The following is a 20,401-nucleotide window of genomic DNA, read 5'->3' as shown; positions in this document are numbered from 1 at the left end:
TGTTCGTCTTCAATGTCCCTAAATTCAGCCATGTCTCTCCACTGCTGCGTTCTCTCTTCACTGGCTTGTAGCTGCTGTAGCTGCTTCCCGCATCAGATTCAGAACCCTGACGCTGGTCTACAAAGCCAAGAACGGACCAGCCCCTCCATACTTGATGGCAATGGTCAAAAGCCGATCTGCACCAAGAGCCCTTCCAGCTTCAAGTACGGCTCGGCTCGACCCGCCATCCCTCAAAATCCACGGAAGACAAGCGTCCAGGCTTTTTTCTGTCCTGCACCGAAGTGGTGGAACGAGCTTCTCCTGGGTGTCCGAACGGCCGAGTCCAACGCTCGCTGTCTTCAAACCCAGACTGAAGACCCTCCTCTTCCGAGAATACTTGGACGATTAGAGTACTATGGTCACCTTACTGACTTGTGTTTAGTAATGTCTAAAGCTTAGAGGTATCTTTGAATTATTGGTCTATTTAAACTAGCTAAAGGTTTTCTTGGGTAAATAGCAAAGCACTTTGTAAGTCGCTCTGGATAAGAGCGTCTGCTAAATGCCGTAAATGTAAATGTGTGTGTGTGTGTGTGTGTGTGTGTTCACTGCACGAATGGGTTAAAGGTGGAGGCCAAATTCCATCTAGTCCAACCCTAATGGTGAACATGGTTGTCTTGTCTTCTCAGTGACGACAAAAGATCAAACAGCATTTTTTCACAGACATCAAAGAGACCAGAATACTTTAAATCTAATTTTACTCCAATTAAAAAAATTTACATCACATGATTTTACAACAGAGCCGGTTCTATCTCAGAACCGAACTGTGATTCTAATATTACCGTATCGGACTGAATATAAACTCCTTTTTTCCTCCTGTTCGTACACAGGTGACATAGATGACAATAATCATAATAATAGTCTTAATAACAATCATCATAAGAACAATAATAATAATACAAATTCACACGTCTGTCAAATGTAAATGTCACCTTTTGCCTCAGTACACTGTGTGAGAATATCATGAAAAATAGAATAGTGAACATTTACACACAGTTAGAACAGCGAACACCTAGAGCCACACGCATATTAAACACCAGAGTTCAGCGGACACATGAAGAGACACGTTAACAATCGACGCCGACAATCGATGCCCGCCCATAATCAGGATCTTGGCGCAAACAGCTAGCGCAACGTAACCGTATTGCTTTAAAAAAAATACGAGATACAGTTACAGACTGTAAAACTACACTGTCTGTTATTCAGTACTGACGCAGAGCGTTACAGAGCTTCGTCTCGGACACTGGAAGGTGGATGTGAGCATACGCCGTCACGTGATCTCTCCAAGTTGCCTTTGGAAACTGACAGTTAGGTCACACTGAAAGATATGGCCCCAGTTTTCATAACCTTGGGAGGACCCCGTGGGTTCAGACCGGAGCACAATATGTGGATTGAAACTGAGCCGCAGTTTTAGACAGACTAGGCCTACGGAAAAGGACGGACGGATGGACGAAGGAAAGGAAGAAAGGAAGTAAAAACATTTGGCAAATCTAGTGGTCACACCATACATTCTGTGCTTCTTTAGTGCAGCTGCAGGACACTCTCGGGACATGTCCGGTCAGTAATTAGCCGAATAGTGACTACGGGGAGTCGCCTCAAGAGTTGGATCAGCTTGGATCAGAGTTGGGCAATGCAGGTCCTGGAGGTCCGGATTCCTGCACAGGTTTGTGATTTTCCTGCTCAAGCTCACCTGATTCAGCTCACCTGTTAGCTGCCAGGTTTGGTAGGTCTGTTAGAGCAGGGAAATGGGTGAACTGTGCTGGCTCCGGCCCTCGTTGCCCACCCTTGGCTTAGAACAAGTCTCACTGGAGTATTCTCTGCAGAAGGACTCTAGCAATGAACAACACATGGATCTTCAAGATCTTTGGAATACATTTACGGTAGGGTCCTCAACGTATTTCGTACATTAATGTTTAAAATAAAGGCTCCAAAAGAGGTTCTTTGGAGTGATACCATAGCAGAACTTCTCTGTAGATGGGTCTTCTAGGTTAGGGGTGGTTAATCCCAGATACCTGCACAGGTTTGTGCTTTTCCTGCTGAAGCACACCTGAATACTCACACCTGTCACACCTGTTAATTGCCAGGTTCAGTAGGTCTGATAGAGCAGGGAAGTCAGCAAACTGTGGTGGACTCTAGCTCCCATGGTTTTAGCTAGAATTCTACCAATTTTCAACCACTACGTCCACCTATCGCACAATGCTACCAGCACTGGAAGGGTAAAGGCTGGCAGGTGCTTCCTCCAAGAAACACGAAGCTCCACCATACTTTTACAATTTGCCACTAATGCAAGATCACTGGACAGCTCAACACGCTTGGAGGAGAACATTTGGAGAACAATAACTTCTGGTTCTTCTGGCTAGCTTCACACTGAGTGTTGGGGGGAGGGGGAGAAGGAGGGCCATCCTACCCATCCAGAGAGAGTGAGGCCAATTGTGCTCTCTGGGACTCCCAGCCAAGGATGACTATGGCATCACCAGGGATCGAACCAGCGACCTCCCAATGACACAGCCAACGCTTAGATGACGGTGCCACTCAGAAGTCAAATTCTACATAAATCAAACAAGAACCCTTCAGAGCCTTGATTTTTAAGGGTGTAGGGTGTCCATACATTTTTTATTGATATTATTTAAATTTGAATGAACCTCATTGAATCTAAATCATAAAATTTTAACACCCTCCAAAGAAACAATAAAGTCTTTGGACAACAATACAAACTGTCCCAGCACAGCCAGGTTAACCGTACCGGACTGCAAAACACAAGGGTTCTAGTCAGGGACACCGTTAGGTCTGACAAGCTGGGCCATTTGCATTTGCATGGACTGATCACTCGTACAATCAGCCTCATTACTGAGAGTCATTACTTTGCAGTCTGGCACTGGTTTTAGTTTTAAACAGTTTAGTAAAATGGGACATGCCAGTCGCCACTGGGTAACAATGTGTCTGAATGGTGTGTTGAGCCCCCATTCAGTTCGAGTGCATTATGTGAATTAGCACTGGCAATTTTTGACCCTGTTTACACCTGGTCACTTTGTGTGTCTTGAGTATTAGGGTTATATCTGGATAAGGCCAAGCCTTATGCTCACATTTAAAACTCAAACCTCTTCAGCAGGTGGACTGAGACTCATCTGAGCCACGTTAATTGAGCCGCGCCTCTCCAAGATGCATTCCCCAACCAAAACCTCTCCCACTACAACCCACACCAGTAATGCTTGCTGCATAATGAGCATGATTTGCATATTCCATCTCACACAGCGATCAGATTTCAGCCTGACTCACCGGAGACACATTTGAGTACATATTATTGACGCATGGGGCTAATATTTTGCCATTATACTAGTCAGCGGCCTAGTGGACAGGTGTAAACAAGGTCTTGGTCTCTACAGAAAAAAAAAAAAACACTCTTAAAAAAGGTGCTACGAAGAGGTTCTTTTAACAATCCCATAGAAGAACCACTTGTGGTTCCATAAAGAGCTACAGTAAGTATGCAATACACATGTGTAAAGTGTGAAGGTTCTTCACCAATTTAAAGGTTCTTCAGACTTACATTTCTGGACAGACAGGGTTCTTTATAGAACTAAAAGTGGTTCTAATATGGAATCGCCCAAAGAACCCTTTGTTGTAGTACCAATTTTCTAATATAATATAATATATATATATATATATATTTATTTATTTTTTAAAAATTTTTTTATATGTACCCATTTTTCTGTCCAATGTAGCTGAGCCAATTAACCCACCCACTCACTAGGACTCACTCTTTCACTTGCTAGCAATGCTAGGAGGGTAATCAGCTAACAGATGCTGGTGCAGATAAGGGGAGAGAGCGGTTTCTACCCACCCAGAGAGAGCAAAGCCAATTGTGCTCTCTCAGGCTTCGGCTGCTGATGGCGAAGCAGCATGGCTTGGGATTCGAACTCGCACAAAAAATATGTAAAAATAATTAATAATAATAGTTTTTTAAGCTAGGCTTACATTAATTTTTTTCCCTAAAATAATATTTTTAAATATTTTTGAAAATTCCCCCCAAAAGCTCTGTGTATTGCTTTTATAGAGGTTACTGTCTAAATTCCACTCATATGTAAATCATTTCTTAGGTCACTTTAGTAAATTCACCGTATTTTGAAAAAAACAAAACAATAAAAAGACATTTTTAAATAAAAGACGTTTTTTATGAGAATTCACACCCCTGCTAAATGTCTCAGAAAGGGAGTACTCACTATTGTGTGGGTGTACAATGACAACTCCACAAAGAAAGATAGAAAAGGCTCTAGACATGTCCCCCAAAACAGCTGTCCAGCTGTTAGCAGTGAATGACTTACTCTTCAGTAGTAAAATAAACGACAGTTTAAGACCAGACAGATTTACTAGACACATCATTTTGGAACGATTTGAGACTAAAAGACCAGCTTTGAGTCACCGACAGCCCAGTACTGACGAGAACAAGCCCGTCTGAAAGAAAAGCCAAACATGGACACATTAACTGCTTATGCAGAAAGAGTCACTCTGTCATGAGCGGATTTCCACCCTGTCAAAGTAAAGCCAGGTAGAGCCACAAAGTACCAACAGCTCTGACAGTTTGTAGCATCTCAGTTAGTGCCAGTTTGTAAAGCAGGTCAAGCAGTATTCAGCTTACATGGGCGAAGTTTCTGCGAACAGCGTGTGTGTGTGTGTGTGTGTGTGTGTGTGTGCGCGCGCATCAAATACCCAGACGGTCAGATGTTCAGATCTGTGCACTGTCAGCATGGTATCTTGGTGAGTGAGTTCATCTGAATTCTAGTCAATACGTATCCAATATTTCTCAAGTAGTTGAGTATTGGGAATTGGTCATTTTAGGACAAAAGTATTGGGACACCCGCTCTTTCATTATTTCTTTTAAAATCAAGGATATTAAAGAGAGTTTCTCCTGCTTTTGTTGGAGTAACCGTCTCTACTGTCGAGGGAAGATGGTTTTCTATCAGATTTTGAAGGAGCACTGCTGTGATGATTTGATTGCATTCAGGGACAAGAGTGTTAGTGAGGTCAGGGTGTTGGATGATGATCACCACCCCACCTCATCATCCCCAACTAATCCCCAACGCATCCCAAAAGTATTGGATGGAGCACCAAGATCATTCCACAGAACACAGTTCTTCCACTGCTCCACAGCTCAATGCTGGTGCCAGTATGGAAATGAGGCTAAAAGTGTAACTGAGAAGGGCCGACCAGAGGAAGCATCACTGCTGGTATCACCACAACGATGGGGGAGAGCAGGGACGAGAGTGGATGCAAGCCAGATGCTAGGCTAAAAGCTAACCCTGCTAGAACCTACTACAACTTCACTTTAGTTAGCTAACTGCATACCATGTTGACTGGACACTGGGAGGAACCAGAGACGACACAAACACTATTCGGTACGAGTCAAAAACAGTGAAAAAAGCTTTGCTAGGCTTGACTATGCAGGTGTGGGCAGTCCTTGTGACATAAACCGGCCAATAAAAGCAAAGCATATATATATATTTAAAATTGTGATTATATAAGCAGATAAATGAGCTTTCTGTCCAGCATATTTCATTTTGGAATGAGACTAAATGGCTTAAAACAAGCAGAATGTCTAGAATGAGTCAATAATAATCCCAACGGCCTTAAAATTAAAATTAGAGTATTTTCATCCCAAACCAAGTCATACAATTACTATTTATTTATCAAATAACAAAAGATACTTAATAACTGCATTTTATGGCACATTTAAGTGGTATCCTCGTGATATTAGCAGACAAATGAGCTTCTTTCCAGCACATTTAATTTTAAGATTTAGATTACTAACAATCGTAACTGTCTTAAAATTAGAGGTGGCATAGCTGTGCAGCAGGTACTGCTTACAGGGGCACCGTATGGGAGGGGGTAGGTCAATTCTAGGGTCCCTAACATGCATTAAGTATTTTGGCAGGTCTGGAGCTCAGAGTAATATCTTTCCATGGGGCCTAAAATCCCTGGCAGGGCCCCTGAGTGCATGTGTCGCCCAGCTCCAGGGGCCTCGGGTTGTGGGTTCGATCCCTGCTCCAGTCACCGTATGTGAGGAGTTCGGTGTGTTTTGCGGGTTTGCCCATGTCACGTTTCCTCACGCCTCTCTAAAATGCACATGTAAATGGATAGGCCATGCTAAGTTGTCCCTACAGGTATGTGTGGTACCCAGTAATGGACTGGCGCCTTGTCCAGGGGGTATTCCTGGTAGGTTCTGGACCCACTGCGACCCTGAGTAGGCAGAAATGGATAAGATGATGGACGGGTGGATCTCAAAATGAGAAATATTAGATGTACTAACTAGATTTAAGATGATCTCACTTTTGGCAGGAGAACTGGAGAATTACCTGACATTTCATATTACATCTAACTTTGGAAAGCAATTCAATCTTAGGTCTATTTTCAACTTTGTATATAATACTTTTTTGTACTTAGTGCATCATATTTCTTGGATTTGTCGACATTATATTGCAGGCAAAAAGGTCAAGACGTATATAGGGGAACAAAGCCGCCTCATATAAGGTGCAACCTCATATAACTTATGTCTAATTAGCCCTAGCTAGCTAATGGGACCTGCATTAAAACGGTGTGTGGTGTTAGTTTGAACAGCTTGTTGGAGAAGCTGTGTGGCAATCCTCTAAACTGTGCTTTAGTCTTGAGATCAGAATCAACTGGTGCAAAAATCCCCAACATTCAATCGAGCGATCGGTCGGTCGATCAGTTAGTCAGTCAGTCAGTCAGTAAGTCAGTCATTCTATTGGCTGTTATAAAAATATAGACGATTTAAAAGAAAGGCAACATTTCACATTAGAAACTACAGAGTTCCCCCAACTACACACAGCTGACGTAGCTGGAGGCAGCAAATTCTGATGCAAGAAAACCCAAAAAAGACAAGTGAAGCACACTGTTGGTCAAACGTGGGATTAGAGGTGTGTGTGAGTGTGTTTGTGCATGTGTGCATACGTGTATATGTGCATGTTGAGTGTGCATGTGCACGTCCGCACAGCCACAATGTAAACTAACATAAAAAGGCTTCACTTCATCAGTTTATACGCATTTGCAGCTTTGACATCCCACCACCCCCAACAGGATGCGCCCCTGATCACCCAGTGCAAGCCCAGCCTTGACGGACAGACGGAATCAGAAACCCTCCACCCGAAAAGATCTGTAGCAAAAGACCACTTAGTCTATATGCAGCTCTATACACTACTCTTCAGTCGCCAGGCGAGCGAGGAGATCCAGCCCCCAAGCTCTTTTTTTTTGTCAAGATGAGCCATCACTGTTCAAAATGAATGGCGGCCTGGCCCACAGGAATGTGCACACCTCTTTTTTTTTTTTTTTTTTTTTTTTCACCCACCGGCGCAAGGCTCCTGTCCTTCGAATTAGATGACCTAGCCGCAGTTAAAGTGAATGAGAGAGGGAGAGTGCATTAGGCCACGCCCCCCCCGCTGATTTCAGCCTGCTCCGGATGAGCCAGGAGAGAAAGAGAAGAGAAAAGAGGAGACGCGACGGCCTCTCGCGGATGGGTCAGCGGTGGGCTAGGTCTCGGGGCAGCCTGTGGTCACGATCTTCATGTACTGCGTGAAGATCGCTTCGAAGGCCTCGTCTCTGTGGATCATGGCACCGAACACCAAGGGCTGGAGGAAGAGGAGAAGAAAAAGAGGGTGAGAATGAAACGTATGAATCAGTAGAGCAATTCTGTGACAACAGGGATACTCAGGTATCCTCCAGTAGCTCCACAGCACAGCACAGATCATGGCTTTCTCTGCTCCAACACCTACACTATGTGGACAAAAGTATTGGGACGCCTGCTCAATTATTCTTTTAGTGTTTCTTTTGAAGAAAAGAGGGTATCCTGCTTTTGTTGGAGTAACTTTCTCTACTGTCCAGGGAATTTAACACGCTTACTGAAGTGTATTTAATACTTCACACCAAAGCCTTTGTTGGTGATGACAGCTACAAGACGCCTCCAGTATGGAGAAACTAATCGCAGGCCTTGCTCAGGTGTGATTTTGGCCCATTCTTCCTCACAAATTCTCTTCAAATCCTGAAGTTTCTGTGGGATTCTTCTATGAACTCTGAGCTTTGGTTCCGTCCATAGATTTTCAGCTGGATTCAGGGCAGGTGACTGGCTGGGCTGTTCGGAGAGTTTCCTTGGCTGTGTTTGGGATCATTGTCCTGCTGAAATGTCTACCATTGTTTCATCTGCATCATCCTGGTAGGCAGCAGATTTGTATCCAGAATGTCTCGATACATTTGTCCATTCATCCTTCCTTCAATTATATGAAAAGCGCTAGTGCTGAAAAACAGGCCCGCACCATGATGTTCCACCTCCAGACTTCACTGTTGGTATGGTGCCTTTGGGCTGATAGGCAGTGCATTTGACCTCCAAACATAGTTTGTATTATGACATCCAAAGGGTTAAATTTTGGTCTCATCTGATGGAGTCATGCGTGGTGAGCGTGCATTCAGACCATGGTGGTTGAGTGCCTTACTCATTCTTTTCCTTGAAACAAACGTATCTGCTGATCCCAGGTCTTTCTAGGTCTCCACAGGTGGGCCTTGGCTCTTGGACAACTCTTCTGATAATTCGTTTCACTCCTCTGTCTGAAATCCTGCGGGAGCACCTGGTCGTGGCTGGTTTATGGTGAAATGATGTTCTTTCCACTTCTGGATTATGGCCCCAACAGGTGCTCACTGGAGCCTTCAGTAGTTTAGAAAGTCTCCAGTAACCAGTGCATCAGCATGTTCTGCAGCAATAAGGTTGCGAAGGTCTTGAGAGAGCTCACTGCTTTTACCCATCATGAGATGTTTCTTTCGTGGCACCTTGGTAATGAGACACCTTTTTATAGGCCATCAGTTGACACAGCTGATGTTAATGTGTACTAAGTGGCAAGTATTGACAGACAGTCTTCATGTCTTCTTCATGTGTTCAATACTTTTGCCCTGTGTTATTTCTAATTATTACATATAACTTCATTCACTTTATAGACATCTATGTTTTGTTTTTTTGTATGTGTGGATTGGGTGGGTTATTAGCAACATCTGGTAACATATATATATATATATATATATATATATATATATATATATATATATATATATATATATATATAGTTTATATATATATATTATAGTTTTGAACCCTGTAGCTGCTTCTGTACACTGTGTAACTACTTCTGGATAAATGGACCAATAGAAATGCTGGACTTCCTTTCAGAGTTCGGAACAGCATTTCCTTCTCCTTTTTTTCATTGGATATAAATATTAAATTTTTATAAATATTACATTATTTAACTACACCTAAAAGTACCCTTTGTTGTCTAGTTCACAGCATTTAAATGTACTTAAATGTTTTAAATTCCCCTTGTGCTGCCAAAACAGATCTGGCCATTCGAGGTATGGACTCTCTCCTATCTTTTAGGTGATTCCAGGAACGAGGTTCCTCTGGCTAATGATTGTAGGACTTGCCTTTTTACCTGCTCTCCCATATTTTTGTATATGAATTAAATATATACTACTACTATTGCTAGACGTTTAGAGATTCAGGCCCTAAATAAGATGGGTCTGAAGGAGCTCATAAATAAATAAAAAAATCACTTTCAAATCTTTAAATCTAAACTTTTTATTTAACGTAAAAATGACCATAACTCACCTTCTGTGTTGAGGGTGTGGCGATGGAGATTCCCATCCCAGAGCCAGGCAAAACGGATAAAACTTTGTACTGTGGAAAAAACAAACCCCCCAACCAAACGGTCAAGCTCAGCTTAGCGATGTAATTTCTTTAGGATGAATACAACGACCTACACACACACACACACACACACACACACACACACACACACACACACACACACATATACCTTCTGGATGTCTGTGATGTCCACCAGCTTAATGACTTTATTCTTTTTGGAGGATCCTGATCTGGAACTGGAGCTTTCGAAACACAAGTAGCTGAGGGTTGCGCACACACACACACACACACACACACACACACACACACAAACACCTTAAAGTCCAATAAAGTACACACCTCAAAAGCAAATACTCTGTGTGAGTGTCTCTAGGAGTGTGAATTATCTTAGTTAATAACTAATGACTGCAGTAAATGTAATATTATGTAATATAGCAGTACTACTGTCTTTTAATTAACACTGGCTTTAAGGAGATCCTGCAGATCCTGATGTCTGCTGGCTTCTTACTTCTCAGTGACAAAGAGCACGCCGTTGCGGATGTAGTCGGTGGGCATCTTCCGGTCCCGATTTATTAAACAGCATCTCCATCCGTTCTCACACACTGCACGAACACAAAGCACACACAAATATGACATATGAAAACTTACAGCAGGAAAGGAAAGTGACATAAAGAAATGCAGGCTGACAGGGTGGCAGTGGGTGCGCTGTTGCTCGACACATAACTGCACTATTTAACTCCGGTGAAGCGGACAGGAGTGGCAATATGACTCGTAGTCATATTTGTGTAAAATCCTGTAGTATTACTCTACCGCCTCAGTCAACGTGCTTCTTCCACTGTCAGTGACGGTTCTGTATCCCTTAGCTTGTTGAGAAATGCATGTGTAAAGCGTGTCCTTTAGTGGTAGCTCAAAGCACAAATTACAATTCCTGACTGTAGGGGAAGCCCAGGAGCAGGAAATACCAATTTTTGCATAATGCTGCTTTATGTAATGGCTTTTGTTCAGTTGGACAGCAGGTCATGAACACAGTGGAAGCTTGTACATACAGGTGTTGTGTTCAATTATTCAAATTAACTAGTAACTAATAAACGTGCATGAATAGCGCCTTACAAGCCCATTCAAATTAGTACATGTCCATCAAATTGGGAGCCAACGGCATGCAGCTTGACTCAATATACAGCAGATGGACAAAAGTATTGGGACACACCTTTTAATCACTGAACTCAGGCGTTTCATTCAGTCCCATTCAGGCTACAGGTGTAAAATCCAGCCCCTAGCCCTGCAGTCTGCCTTTCTTCCACATATTAGTGAAAGAGTGGGAGGTTCTGAAGAGCTCACTGAACTCCAGCATGGTTCTGTATGTAATAGGAGACACCGCTGCAACAACTACAAGTCAGCTGGTGAAATTTCCTCCCTCCTAGATCTTCCTCCATCAGCTGTGAGTGGTGTTATTATTGAACAGTGGAAGCGTTTAGGAGGAACCACAGAGAGCAGCTCAGCCACCAAGTTTCTGTCAGACCACGTAAAGTCACAGAGCGGTGTCTCAATAACTGCAGAGCTCCAGACCAAGGGGGGACCAACTTCATATTAAGGCCTATGGGTTTAGAATGGGATGGCATAAAAGCTGCTGTAGGTGTCCCAATACTTTTGTCTATATAGCTGATGCTAGCTAGCTGGAAAGGTGCCTGTATGTTAAGATGAAATCACTCAGTCCTACCTGGCAGAGGTCTTTCGGTTTCAGGCAGGTTGAAGACCTCGTGGAAAGCTCCTTTTTTGGTGTTGTGTGCTCGTCCACTCTCCTCCTCTCGGCTCACTCCAGCAGGGATGGTTGCTAAGCTACTCCGTGACACCACCGGTTGAATCTGTGCACACAGAGGAAGAATTTCAGCCACAGTTTGACCCAAAACACAAACATACAGCAGCTGCTGCGGCCACAGCGTCTTCCACGCCCAACCGTGACCTCTCTGCTCTCAAGTCTCTTATAACCCAAAAGGATCTGTGGGCATTTCCACAGGCTCACCGCTGACCATTTAATGCTCCGCCCACAAATGCTGTCTCTTGTAAGGACTGTTGTGGGGATGGACAAGTTTTACAGACCACTGAGAGAAATCCCATTCAACCATATGGAAAGCCTTAGGACTCGGGGGTCTCACAAACTGAGAGCTGGAGTTAATAATCAGAAATGGTTGCTAAGTGGTTACTATGGTGTTGATATGGAGCTGTGTAGTGGTTGCTAGGTAGTTACTATAGAGTTCATAGGTAGGTCGCCATGGTACCCTATGTGGTTGCTATGGTGTTGCTATGTGATTTCTAGGTGGTTGCCATGAAGTTGTTTAGTGGTTGCAAGGTAGTTGCTATAGGGTTGCTAGGTGGTTTGCCATGTCATCTCAGGTGGTTGCTATGTTGTTGCTATGGCATGTGATGTGGTTGTTAAATTGTTGCTAAGCGGTTGCTGTGAAGTTGTTTAGTGATTGCTAGATAGTTCATATAATGTTGCTAGGTAGTTTACCATGGCACCCCAGGTAGTTGCTATGGTGTTGCTAAGTGGTGTCTAGGTGGTTGCCATGGAGTTGTTCAGTGGTTGCAAAGTAGTTGCTATAGGGTTGCTAGGTGGTTTGCCATGTCATCTCAGATGGTTGCTATAGTGTTAGGTATTTGCAATTTTGGTTTTAATTTAATTTGGTTGATATATTGTTGCGAAGTGGTTGCTATGGAGCTGTTAAGTGGTTGCTAGGTAGTTGCTAACGTGTTGATAGGTAGTTCGCCATGGTATCCCAGGTGGTTGGTTGCTATGGCGCTGCTAAGTGGTTGCTATAGTGTTGCTAGGAGGTTGCTATGGGATCACAGGTGGTCGCTGTAGTGTCCCAGTTGAATGAAACAGAACCCGTTGTTCTGTAAAGTATGTCCAACCTAACCACAGTTGCTATGAAGGCACACATTTGTGGACGGAGCATAGGTAGATCAAACGAAGATCCAAGAACACAGAGTTTCAGGTGTTAGTGTGTTTAGTAGCTGCGTGGATTCATGTGCGTGAGATGTGCACGGCTCTGGTCAGTGTGGTAGAGGTCAACCCAGGAGACACACACAGCATGACAGTTAGTCAGTGTGTGGATGATTGGACAGCACCGAGTGTTCGTTTAGGAGGCCATGCCGTTCACTGCAACTGACCCCATGCTCAAGCACAAGCTGCGGTCGTCTGTACAAGCTAAAGGGACATTTCCTGCATGGAAGAGGGATGCAGTAAGCTCTGCAGCTACAGATGGCTTAAAGGGGAAGGACCACCAATACTACAGCTAATTCAGCTAATTTCAGGTACTAAAGGTAACAGCAGGTACTCAGACTATTCACTACAGTACTAACCTGTACTGCTGTCTGATTAAAAGTACATACAGTGGTGTGTTTGGGCACCTCTGTTATAATGACATGTGAAGATAAGCCTACAGATCATCGACAGGACACAAACATACAATTCCACTTTATTAGGAACACTACACTACACCACTTTTAATTAGATCAGCTCCACTTCCATCATATAGGCGCACTCCTTCCACCCCGTTCTTCAATGGTCAGGGCCACCACAGAGCAGATAGTATTTGGGTGGTGGGTCGTTCTCTGACCTGGGGTGACCTGATGTGGCCTTCTGCTGGTGTAGCTCGTCCACCTCAAGGTTAGTTGGACTACAACAGCAGAAGACCACATCAGGCTCCACTTCTGACACCAACAATCATTCCACGCTCAAAAACATCACCTGAAGCTGCTGACCCACATCTGCATGGCTTTATGCTTTGCTCTGCTGCTGCATGATTGGCTGATTAGTCTTCCTGATAAACTGCTTGGTGAGTGTGGAGTAATCGTGTATTAGACCCTGCAGAAGTGCGTCTCTATCGATGATCTGTACGTACTTTAACTCATTTCAGCAGGGGTGCCCAAACTTTTGCACATGACCGTATACCCACACATCACATATTCATATACAGGAGTTTGTCTGTGAAAATGGATCCAAAACGCCACACTATTGGATGTTAGAAGGCAGTAAGAAGTGGCCTAACCCCTATAAGCAACAGGCTAAAGGCCTGCAGCTTGACCAGATCGCTTGGACGGCGGTTCCGATCCATTTGTGCACAGACACCAGTTATGCCACGAGGTGCGTCTCGATCCAAAACACACACACACACGCACACGCACACACACAGGTATAAAAAGGTGAGCTGGTGGCGTCACACACACAGGCACTGCCAAAGACACACCACAGTCCCTACCTTCTCACACCCAGACAGCTGAGAGAGAGAGAGCACAAAACAGCAGTGTGACCGTCACTCCAAACTCAGACTCAGACCTGCAGCGTCTACAGTACTGCGCAGAAGACCCGCGGCGGGCAGGAGAAGGGCGTAGATCCAGCAGCAGGTGGTGTGTCAAATTGTAGGAAAAAGTGGGTATACTAAATTGCCCCTAGGTGTGATGAATCGGGGTGTGTGTGTGTGTGTGTGTGTGTGTTACCCTGTGATGGATTCGCGCCCCGTTCATGGAGTATTCGTTACATGATAAAATCTACTGTATCTGTATTTCCTAAAGAGAACAACTATATCGTTGACAAGTGGTTGCCATGGTGTTGCTAGGAGCCGTCTATGGTGTTGATTTAGTTGTTTAGTGGTTGCTATGTACAGTGTTGCTAAGAAGTTGTTGTGTTGCTAAATCATTGCTATGGTGTTGCTAGGAGGCTTCTATGGTGCTCTATGGTGATAAATGCTCTCCAGGGACTTGCCACTTACTTTTTTACTGGTTGCCAGGTAGTTGCTACAGTGTTGCTAAGTAATTGCTATTGTGTTGCAGATTAGTTGCTATGGTGTTGCTAGGAGGTTTCTATGGTGTTGATAAATGCTCTCCAGGGACTTGCCATTTACTTTTTTTACTGGTTGCCAGGTAGTTGCTACAGTGTTGCTAAGTAATTGCTATTGTGTTTCTGATTAGTTGCTATGGTGTTGCTAGGAGGTTTCTATGGTGTTGATAAATGCTCTCCAGAGAATTGCCACTTACTTTTTTACTGGTTGCCAGGTAGTTGCTACAGTGTTGCTAAGTAATTGCTATTGTGTTGCCGATAAGTTGCTATGGTGTTGCTAGGAGGTTTCTATGGTGTTGATAAATGCTCTCCAGGGACTTGCCATTTACTTTTTTTACTGGTTGCCAGGTAGTTGCTACAGTGTTGCTAAATAATTGCTATTGTGTTGCCAATTAGTTGCTAAGTGATTTCTAGGTGGTTGCCATGGAGTTGTTTTGTGGTTGCTAGGTAGTTGGTGCTATAGTGTGGTTAAGTGCTTCGCCGTGGTATCCCAGGTGGTTAGCGCAATACAGACCTCGTGGCTTTTATAGATCCCTTTTTTTTTTATTTGTCAAATCTTTCGCTTATTTTGCCCCAAAGTTGGTACTGCCCACACACCCCTTCACCGCTCCCCCTAGGCAATGCCTCAGACACCGAGAGGGTAAGGACTTAACACACATCTCCTCCATCTCATGTGAAGCCAGCCTCCAGAGAAAGCCAAGGGAGCATATGTGGCCAATTGTGCTCTCTCTGACTTCGGCCACTGATGGCAAGGCAGCATGGCATGGGATTTGATTAGAGATTAGTGAATAGAGAATAGCTCCAGTGATTTGTACAGAGGTCCCTGTAGCTACTGAGTAATACACCTTAGTGTGTGATAGGCCTTGGAGTGTTAAGGGGTTAATGCAGCATCCAGCCTCGCCCTCGATCGGTATTGGTGATCACACTGAAAGACGATCGGTGATCTGTATTAGCCTCAAAACCACTGATCGGTCCATCTGTAGAATAAAGGCACTAGGAATATATATTCAGAATCCAGAAATTAGGCATCTGTGATTAGTCCAATTAGAATGGGTAAAGGCAGTGTTTATGGTACGTTAAAAAAATACATAAAAATACATTTAAAATCTGATAAAATGTGACTGTAGCTGCTCAGCAGCTCATTTTCATCAGTCAGACCTTTTGTAATATAAAATGCCTTGTGTAGTGATGCTTATTTCTGCAAATTAGAGTCGTTGTGTACGTTTTAGCTGTGTTCGGCCCTTTTCCGACTGGACGAAAAGCCTATTTTTCCGTCAGGAGGAAAGATGCGTGTGTCCTGACAGGACTACAGTGGGCAGAACAAGGCGGTAATTTTCGGAGAGTAGGAGAAATCAGGACGTTCTGTTCAGTTTAGTTCATTTTCTCTCCATTTGAGCTGTTTGGCAAGAGATGCCGTCTCTCTGCAGCCTTTTCCGGACCTCTCGCTCTTTCCGTCTCTCTGGAAGAGTTGAAGGGTAGTAGCGTTCCTTATAAACACACTCCGGTGTCCTACTCGACCCAGCTCCCCGCAGTACTGGCAGGGTTCGTTTTCTATGTCCTAAACTGCACACTTCTACACTCTACTAACGTGTAGACAAACACATGCACCTCTAGTGGTGGTGTGGTAGATTTAGTGTGTTTGTGTGCGGTTTGGGACGCAGCCTTTGTGTTTGTTGTAAGAGACAGATGAGGGAAATCGGTCGCGTGGTACTTCATTTATAAATCGAAATATTTCCAGAGAAGGTTTTTGACGAATTTCCCAGAGTTATAGATATAGACAAAAGTATTGGGACACCTGCTCATTCATTGCTCCTTCTGAAATCAAGGGTGATACAAAAAGAGTTTATCTTGCTTTTGTTGGAGGAACTGTCTCTACTGTCCAGGGAAAAAAGGCTTTCTACTAAATCTTGGCGCAGCATTGCTGTGAGGAATTGACTGCATTCAGCAGTTAATGAGCGTTAATGAGGAAAGGATGCTGTATGGTGGGATGATCATTTTTTTTTTTATTTATTGTGGTCATATTTCCTAACGTTAGCTTTTCCAGAAAATAAAATACTTGCAGATAAACAGCTTGAAGCTGGGAATACATAATGCCCAGAGTCTCAGCTGGTTGGCTCCAGCCTGCAGATTTATCGTCAGTCATTTGACAGTTGGAGACATAATCGAGTAGTGTGTGAGGGGTGCAGGCTTCGATTTCAGAGTGTATCTAACATCTGATGTTTTTGACCCGACTCTGAGCGTAATCTAGTAGTGTAGACTGGTCAGCGACTCAATCTGAACGGGTCCCGTCAAAACCGGGCCTGAAGAGAGCAGTTCTCAGGTAGTTTTTAGGCAGCTTCTTAATTTAAATGATGCAGCAGCTCCATCCTGGCGCTAGTACAGGTCCGATACTGCAGCACCTGAACTGAAATTCATATGAGAAGCCAACATCTGCCTCGTATGTAGGGCAGCCTACTACCTCCTAGTCCTACTACAGCTCTCTGCAGTCTGTACCGACCATGCTGACTCCGTCTTCCCACCCACAATCTCACCTAAAGGTGTCTCAAATGCCGGGGCGACTCTGCGACTACTAGGCAACGGCAGGTACGAGTGTTTTGGGGTGTGTTCGGTTCAGTTCGGTTTAGCAGCAGGTAGACATTGTGTAGTGGATGATCCCTAGTTGTCTGGTGTGTGATGGGCATCTCCACTCAGTGGAGATCTGCTGCCAATCTGCTGCCTTTGTTAAAGTTGTGTAGTCTCCACAAGGCTTTAAATAGACTCTTCTCGGGCAGCCGCAGACCTTTGCACAGTACTGTAGAAGGACTCCCTTCATGTTCATCACATGCATAGATGCTTACATTCTCACACACACACATACACACACAGTACATACATAGACAGACCCAGACACACTACATAGTCACACACTTGACAACCGAAAAATACAGATAGATAAAGCAAACGGTCGCTTCGTTTAGACGATGTCTGCAGTAAACAGGACATCTAAACATTTATTAAAGGGACAATCTGGCAGATTTACACAATTGTATCCCATAATCTGATTAACCTAGACTTGCTACTTTAGTTTTGCACTGGAGATCTGAGGCTAACGTTGCTAACAACAGCTAAAACCAGTTAACTGCATGCCTCACCTTGCCTCAAAACACCATAACACTACATGTCCAAATATTTGTGGACACCCCTGCTAATGGATGCATTCAGCTACTTGAAGTTGCACCCATTGCTGACATAGATGTGCAAATGCGCACAACACACAGCTTGTCTAGTCCCTGTAGAGACATACTGTCAATAGAATAGGACTCTCTGGAGCAGATAAACACAAATCTATTGGCACCGTGCTGCCTAATGCAAGGCGTGGGCTAAGGGGGTAGAAAGCCCCCAGCATTGAGCTAAATCACTGAATTACAATCAAATCCTCACAGCAGTGCTCCTCCAAAATCTAGTAGAAAGCCTTCCCAGGACAACAGAGATAGTTTCTCCAACAATACACCCTTGATTTCAGAAGAAACACTGAATGAACGAGCAGGCGTCCCAATACTTTTGTCCATGTAGTGGATGAGGCTTAATGAAAATGGCTGCTGCTGTTTTATAGGGTGCCGTTTGTCATACAGCAGAGCTACGAGTGATGGTTTAGGTATGCAATTCAGTTATATTAGCAACAGTATCTCTGTCCTAGCTCCAGTGCAGAACTAAAGGAGCATTCGGGATCTTCAGACACCAAGCTTGATGACAACAAAGAGTGTAAATGTGATTTTCCGCCAAACTATTCCTTTTTATGTGGTTTGGATTTTCCTAGGCAGTATAAAATGTAGGTTAGTATCTCAATCTACTGCGTGGTTTTAGTGTCTCGTACCCGTCTGGACACGGTGGCGTTGCTCCTCTCTTTCAGCTGGGGGTCCGTGGGGAGGTTGTTCCAGACAATATATGGAGTGTCGTATTTGTCCCTCAGCTTTGGACAGCTCTTAAAGAGGAAGTCGATGATGAAGAATTTGATGCCCGCGTACAGCCCTGTGAGAACGCACACATCCAAATATGCATAACACACAACCAGCATCTTCTTCAGCACACATCACATGAACGAAGACATCGAGAGCTGCCTGGAGGTGACCACCTTAGTGAACCTTAATCGCTGTTGTTCCAACAGAGCCAAAACAGAGCCGGAAAAGGGGTCAATCCCAAAACCTCAAAACTGTTGGGAACCCCACCCACTAGAGAAAGCCCTAGACAAAGCTGGTGAAACAGTAAAACGTGACAGCGACTTCACGAGAACATGGTGTTGTTGATACTGGAGAGCAGCTCATCACCTCCAGACTGGGCTAGTTATGGGAATATGGGATGCTATGGGAACCAGGCTTTGTGACCGTGGCTTTTCCTGCACTCCAAGCGATGGAGCAAAAGCAGGTAGGGGCAAATGGGAATCCACACCAAGACAAATGCTAACATTAGCCAATGTTAGCTTATACCAGCTCTTCTCTCTAACTTCTGGCCTACCTCAGCTGAACCAAACTAGAGATAAACTCACATCAGAAGGGAAAGCACAGGCTTATACATTTTTACCAGTAAGACTCTGGGGCAAGGCTAAAAGCTACAGCTACACATTCTGGAGCATTGCTGTGCAGATCTGATTGCATTCAGTAACAAGACCACTAGTAAGGTCAGGATGTTGGATGATGATCACCACCACACATCATCCCCAACGTATTGAATGAAGCACCAACCATCATTCACATCAGAGAACACAGTACTTCCACTGCTCCAAAGCTCAAAGCTGGGGGGCTTTTTGCCCCTCTAGCCCACGCCTGGCATTAGGCAGCAGCATGGTGCCAACAGGTTTATCATGTGTTCATCTGCTCCAGAGGGTCCTATTCTTTTGGCTGTACGTTTCTACAGGGACTAGACAAGCTTATGTGTGTGTGTGCACATTTGCACATCTGTGTCAGCAATGGATGCAACTTAAAGTAGCAGAGTGCATTCAGTGGAAGGGCTGTCCACAAACATTTGGACATATGGTGTAATAATTTGTAATAGCACAAACTAGTAAAACGCAGATCAGTAGTATGGGTATGACTAAGCTCTCACCAATAATAAAGCCCATGAGTTTGTAGGGCAGGACGCAGGATGAGATGAAGGCCACCCACAGACCGATGTACAGCTTCTGAGTTATCTCCGGCTGCACCCACATGAACAGACTGCATCAAACACACACACACACACACACACACACACACACACAAACAGACAAATCACCCACAAAAGAACACAGCCAAACAAAGCACACTCATTAAACATACACAAAGACTCATAACAGTGTACTGTAATATACCTATATTACCAACACTCTTCATCTGTACATCTAATATTTACAGCAAACGGCACATCTCTAGTTCAGCTTTACTCACTTTTTGATTTTCTCCAAGACATCAGCCATCTTTCCAAAAAGATTCTACAGAAATCCAAACGAGGAACATGAGGGAATTTATTAGATTTGAAATCTGAAGTTTACTTTGACGTTTACTTTAAAAACAAAGATGATAAACATGCACTATATGGACAAAAGTATTGGGACACCTGTTCTCTCATTGTTTCTTCTGCAATCAAGGACATACTTTTCAGTTACTTTTGCTGGAGTAACTGTCTCCACTGTCCAGGGAAGAAGGCTTTCTGCCAGATTTAGGAGCAGCATTGCTGTGAGAGTTTGTTTGCATTCAGCAACAAGAGCATCAGTGAAGTCAGGATGCTGGATGATGATCACCACCCCACCTTCTCGTCACCCCCAACCCCCCAACTCATCCCAAAAGTATTGGATGGAGCACCACCATCCATCATTCCAGAGA

The 20,401-nt window shown here is 44.0% G+C and overlaps 1 protein-coding gene across 2 annotated transcripts in view; it reads right to left on the bottom strand.

The window, feature by feature from the left end:
• Positions 1-717: 717 nt before the first annotated feature.
• The window catches only part of gramd4a (GRAM domain containing 4a), a 91,283-nt gene continuing 71,599 nt past the window's right edge, over positions 718-20,401 (bottom strand). For both annotated transcript variants that reach the window (XM_072674228.1, XM_072674229.1), the window contains 8 exons: positions 19,967-20,010; positions 19,647-19,756; positions 18,421-18,575; positions 11,448-11,592; positions 10,239-10,332; positions 9,900-9,990; positions 9,692-9,760; positions 718-7,673 (listed from right to left, as the gene is read on the bottom strand). In XM_072674228.1, the coding sequence (XP_072530329.1) occupies positions 7,575-7,673; positions 9,692-9,760; positions 9,900-9,990; positions 10,239-10,332; positions 11,448-11,592; positions 18,421-18,575; positions 19,647-19,756; positions 19,967-20,010 (807 nt within the window). In that variant the 3' untranslated portion in view covers positions 718-7,574. The remainder of the gene's footprint in view (positions 7,674-9,691; positions 9,761-9,899; positions 9,991-10,238; positions 10,333-11,447; positions 11,593-18,420; positions 18,576-19,646; positions 19,757-19,966; positions 20,011-20,401) is intronic.

This window comes from Salminus brasiliensis, chromosome 2, assembly GCF_030463535.1.
Source record: "Salminus brasiliensis chromosome 2, fSalBra1.hap2, whole genome shotgun sequence".
Lineage (NCBI taxonomy): Eukaryota > Metazoa > Chordata > Actinopteri > Characiformes > Bryconidae > Salminus > Salminus brasiliensis.
The sequence above is the reverse complement of the archived record's forward strand: the minus strand, read 5'-3'. Positions and strand labels throughout refer to the sequence as shown.